The sequence below is a fragment of the Camelus dromedarius genome, chromosome 5 (genome assembly GCF_036321535.1).
Source record: "Camelus dromedarius isolate mCamDro1 chromosome 5, mCamDro1.pat, whole genome shotgun sequence".
In the NCBI taxonomy this organism is placed as follows: Eukaryota; Metazoa; Chordata; class Mammalia; order Artiodactyla; family Camelidae; genus Camelus; species Camelus dromedarius.
The window spans coordinates 29595830-29601756 of record NC_087440.1 but is presented as its reverse complement, the minus strand read 5'-3'; the positions used below and the strand labels follow the sequence as shown (position 1 = coordinate 29601756).

Here is a 5927-nt window from a genome sequence, read left to right as displayed (position 1 = left end):
CTAGAGAGACTAATTTAGCAATTGTGGTAAAATTTTAACAATTTGGAATCTGGATGAAAGGCATATAGTAGTTTTTTATTTAACTATTTTTACAACTTTTATTTAAAGGTGAAATTTTATTTCAAAATAAAAAATTCAAAAATCATCAGATCACTTTTATTTATCAAGTATGTCTCTCTTTTTTTGGTTCTTAAGGTCATCTTTGGAAGCACATAGTCTTTTTAAACATTTTCAGATAAAATCCTTTTTCCTTATTATTTAACTGGGTCCTAAATTAAGATAACAAAAAGGAGAAAAAAATGCAAAAATATGGAGAAATCTTTAGGGAATTATTTCAGCTGTAGCAACACGTAAGTAGGTAAAGGAAATTATGCTCTTCTGCAGATCTTTTGTGGTTTATGCCTGACTAAACATACAACTCTCCGAAATCTGTAATCATTGGCTGATCAACATTTACTATGTATCTTCTACTCATATTTATGAGATTTGGAAAAGTAGGGAAATGCAAGGAACGATAAGATTGTCCTCATTTATAAGACATATATCATGGGGAAATGAACATGAATGTTCCAGAGGAAAAAATTTGAAAAAGATGCCAGGGATAAGGTATTTTATAAAATTATTTAATGAATAAGAACTTTAGAGCTCCAAAGGACATTTACCTTGGGATGGGAAAATAATTAAATTCTAGATATAAAGGTCCATTCACGATCCAGAACATACTTCATGTGGATTTATCACTGAAGTAAACGTGAAAACTTCTTCGGTAATATTTTACACTTTGTGATATTTCTTTAGAAGTATTTTTCATACTTTCTCAAATATATATGTACACATATATATATACACTTAAATATACTTAAATACACTTAAATATGTATATGTCCATATTTAAGTAAATAAACTAGGTTGTAAATTGTGATTTGTATTATATTTTGCTTTATTCTAGGAGTATTTATTCTAGGAGTTCATTTACACTTGTAAGATAAATCAATTTAAATGGTAATGAAATATATGCTGTCTGTCAACCTTTTAATCAGACATTAATTCAGGAATATGAGGCATAAACAACTGTACAATGTGATTGGTAACAGTCTTCAGTTTGAAATGTTGCTAGCATGACTTCATCACCATTTATATCAGCTTATATCAGAGTTAAACTTCTCCTTTTCTGTACAGTACCAGTGACGCTGACCGACATTAAAGTGAATGTGCCAACAGGCCTTTTCTCTTCTGTCCACTACGAAGTACTCACTTTTCAATCTTCCTGTTCCTGCCCCCATTCCCTCAAAGGACTTAGTGCTGTCTCTTATTTTAATTCTGAGAAAGTTAAGAAAAATACTTTTTTGAAGTTACAAATAGTAGCTTTGTTAGAAAAAGTAAGGGACACCATGGTTACTGAGGTTTTATATAGATGCATATCCTTAAGGTATGCCAGTTCTTTTAAACTGGGAAACTCTGAGCTAGATTTATCTTTATTATTATTAAAAAAATCATTTTTTAGAGAATAAAATGATCATTAACCTTCTGTTACAGATCTTCTTTGACCTACAATGGGGTTACATCTTGATAAAATCATTGTAAGTTGAAGATATTATAAGTCAAAAGTACATTTAATACACCTACTTTACTGAACATCATAGTTAAGCCTGGCCTACCTTAAATGTGCTTAGAACCTTTCATTAGCCTACTGTTGGGCAAAATGAGCTAACATAAAGCCTATTTCATAATGAAACTGTTGAATATTTCATATAATTTTTTTGAATACTGTACTGAAAGTGAAAAACAGAATGATTGTATGGGTACAGAATGGTTGTAAGTGTATAGATTGTTTATCCTTGTGATCACGTGGCTGACTGGGTGCTGTGGCTTGCTGCCAGTGCCCAGCAGCATGACAGAGAATCTTACCATATTTCACTTACATGGGAAAAGATCAAAATTCAAAATTCATAGTATGGTTTCTACTAAATGTGTATTGCTTTCCTGCTATTGTAAAGTTGAAAAATCTCAAGTTGAACCATCATTAAGTAGTGAGTAATCTGTACTTGATATTGAAACATTTGACAGTAAAGCATAAAATTGGAAAATTGTATCTTTTTCACCTTCTCCCGTAGCAACTTACAATTCCCTTGTTTACAGCACATCTTGCTCCATTTACCACTTGTTTTAATGAACCATACAAGAGAACGAAATGTGTTTATTCCCTTCAGTATATGACTTACCTTCTACCTCAGTGCCTAGCATACTGAATTTGTTTGTTTTAATGGGTAAGTGACCATGGAGGAAGATAATACAATTATTAAAAGAGAGCCACTTTCAATTTTTCATAGTTTGTTTACTCATAGGTCCTCAGAGGAGGAAGACATTTCCTACTTTGTTCCAACAGAACCAAATAATTCTAGTGAGATGACACCAAGAGGTTGTCACTTATTCTTTTTCATTTTCCTAACAAACAGTCCTCTTCCTAGTTTCCCAAAGAATCACAGAATTATGAATAAATGTTTCCCTGGTTCTAATTTCATAGTGAAATAGTTTTAAAATTTATTTTTTAATGTTAACATTAAGTGTTGTTTAAATGTATGCTTAAATGAAATTATGTACATATAGAATAAAATTTTAAAAATACAAAGGCATATATACAGGGAAAATGTCTTCATCTTTCCCCATCCTTAGACACCCAGTCCTTTTCCAAAAGCATCAGTGTTACTAGTTTCTTCTTTCTTCTTCAAGAAGCACACAATGTATTTATGAACATAAATATGTACATATTTACATAAGCTTTCTTCACATGAAAGATAGCCCAAGATAAAGATTTCTTTCCTCTTGCTTTTCATTTAACTTTGAGGATAATTTTGTATCAATATGTATAGATCTTCATTTTTAATGGTTGTAGAGTCTATCCCATTCTATGAATGTACAATAATTTACCTAATCAGTCCTTAATCAATAGGAATTTAGATTGTTCCAATCTTTTCCTGTTAGAAACAGTAGTCAATATTCTTGTACATGTGCCATTTTTCGTATGTGTGAGTACACTACTTAGATAAATATCGAAGAGCAGAATTGCTGAGTCAAAGGGAATGCCCTTAAAATTCTGATAGTTTTTTTCATAAAATGTCCTCCATAGATGTTGTACCAATTTACACTCTTCTAACAAAGGATGAGATTGCTGTTGTTCCCAACATTATTTTTGACCTTTGTCAATTTGGAAGTAAAAGAGGTATATTTATTATAATTTTTCTTGTGTTTCTAGAATTCTGAGTAAAATAGAATGTCTTTTCAGATATTTAAAAGCCTTTGCTGTTTACTTTTTCATATATTTGGCACCTTTTTTTACTATGCTGATGCTATTTTTCTTATTGATCCGAAGATCCTTATATATGTATCAAGTATATTATAATTGATATCTCTGTAATTGATGCTACCATGATAGATGTTTTAGAGGACAGAAGTATAAGCTCAACTAGAAGAGTAAAGAATGTGTTCTCATTGGAAGGGCAATAGAAAACTTTAGGTTTTGCCCTACTGTTGTAACCTTGTGCTATTTATAAGCCCAAAAACAAATAAAAAATAAGAGGCTTAATTATCCCTGTTGAAAATAAAGGAACAGACTTTCCCCTCCCCACCTTTTTAGAGTATTTACTTCAGAAAACTTACAGTTAAGTTCTTTTTCTGTCTCTGAAATGTACGTAAAATTTTAAAAATGTTAAATCACGCTGTTGCCAGATTTATGACCCAGGAATGTCTCTGTCAAGGAACTGATAAGTCTCTTTGAAATGTAATCATCAAGGTAGATAGGACCCAATCTTTCAGTTCCTGTGAGAAGATAGGAGCCTAACTTTGGTGGTCTAACTTCCAAGTTGCAAAATTGCCTCCTGTCATATAGATATGTTATTCTTCCTTTGTATGAAGCCAATTAGCAAACACAGATGGCCATCCCAATTATAAGTGAATCTAGGATAAGCTATGTATGACAAAGTGTTCAAGTCTTTTTGAGGATTAGTTATTGTTTATCTTGAGAACGTGTGTGTGTAAAGGATTGTCTTTGCTTGGCTATATAAATGGATGAGATCTCTTTCTTTGTCATCTCTCAGTAGATTGCCTGTGGTACCTATATTCTCTTGCTTTAATGCTTATTCAATAATAAAACTGTTTTATTCTCTTCTGCTGTTGTGGAGAGGTTTTCTAGATTGGCAGGAGATTCGTTTTTAATTATATTTTCCCAACAAAGTCAACTCAGCTTTTCAATCTATGACTCTATCATTTGCAAAATTAGGGTTATGAAGTACATCTTTGTGATTCCTTATAGCACTGTAAATTCCAGGAAATAAAAAACACTATGGTGTATAAAGTTCAAAAACAATATAAAGAATTTTCTGAGTGATGTCAGTCACTCTTCTTTTTAACTAAGAAATTAAACAGATTCTGCCCACTCCCCAAAATATTTTAAACCAAGAGTCTTACTTTTATGTTCCTAATAATTTCTTCATAGCACGTTTCATATCTTTGTTTCTTAGACTGTATATTACAGGGTTAATGAATGGAGTAACTACAGAATAAAACAAAGTCACTATTTTCTGCATTCCAGCTTCATGTTCAGATGTTGGGCTCACATACATGACCATCACTGAGCCATAGAAAAGGGAAACCACAGCCAGATGGGACCCACAGGTGGACAAAGCTTTTCTTTGTCCAGCTGCTGAAGGGAACCTCAACACAGCTCTCAGGACCAGAGCATAGGACACCATGATGAAAAGAAAGGGAATAAATAAGAGCAGAGAACTTAAGGTGGAGCTCATTAACTCTATTACAGGGAATCTAGTACAGGTGAGGGCCAACAAGGGGCCTGGATCACACAGGAAGTGGTCAATAATCCTGGATCCACAGAAGGACATTTGGGAGATGATGATGATGGGAATTAAGAACCAGAAGAAACCAAGTACCCAGCAGCTGACCACAAGATTGGAGCAGAGTCGTCCAGTCATAAGAGTGGGGTAATGTAGAGGCCAGCAGATGGCAAGGTAGCGATCAAATGCCATAATAGCCAAGAAAAAGCATTCTGTAGAACCCAAAGAGAAGAAAAAGTAGAACTGGAGAAAGCACCCAGAGAAGGAGATGACCTTGTTGTCAGAGAGGAAGTTGGCCAACATGTTGGGGACAGTGGAGGTGACATAGCAGATCTCCAGGAAGGAGAAGTTGGCGAGCAGGATGTACATGGGGGTGTGGAGTCTCTGATCCCAGCACACAGCACAGATGATGGAACCATTGCCCATGAGGGTCAGGAGGTAGACACCAGAGAAGAGCACAAAGAGGAGGATCTGGCCCTCCCTGGAGCAAGGGAAGCCCAGGAGGATGAAGCCAGTGATGGTACTGGTGTTGTTGGGGTTGTTAGAGATTTTCATGGGTCTGGGAGCTGTAGAAAGATCATCAAATTATTAAATGATGTAGAGACATATGGGGACCCAGATATATATTGAAGTCACCCTGGGGAATGTAGTAAACACATATATCAATGGTTACTATTTTTGTCTAATCCTGAAATACTGTCCTGGCTCAGTGTTGGGATTGTAAAAATACTATCAATAGATACACTTCTTTATTGTGAGATGTATGGAAACATGTTTAACATATAAATCATTATATACAAAACTCTGCAGTAACTACCACTGAGGCCAAGAAATAGATTATCACTTGTACCCTAGAATCTCCTCTCATGCTCCAACTTCTGCCTCTCTCTCCCTCCAACTGTAACAATTTCCTTTCCTCATGGTAACCACCTTCCTCTTTTTATCTTAATAAATACATATGCATTTTGAAACAAAATAATTTAGTTTTTCTTGTTTTTGTACTTTATATAAATGAAATCATGATATATGTAGTACTTTTGGACGGCTTCTTTTGTTCAATGGTTAAGTTTTCTGAAATTC

At 34.0% G+C, this 5927-nt stretch overlaps 1 protein-coding gene across 1 annotated transcript; it reads right to left on the bottom strand.

The window, feature by feature from the left end:
- Positions 1-4466: 4466 nt before the first annotated feature.
- Positions 4467-5417, bottom strand: LOC105103692 (olfactory receptor 11G2). Its single transcript, XM_010997301.3, has one exon. It carries the CDS (start codon positions 5400-5402, stop codon positions 4467-4469), a length of 936 nt encoding a protein of 311 aa, XP_010995603.1. The 5' UTR covers positions 5403-5417.
- Between the last annotated feature and the right edge of the window lie 510 nt (positions 5418-5927).

Excerpts from the sequence above, each read along its gene's own strand:
- LOC105103692 (XM_010997301.3), bottom strand. The coding sequence starts at position 5,402 with ATGAAAATCTCTAACAACCCCAACAACACCAGTACCATCACTGGCTTC.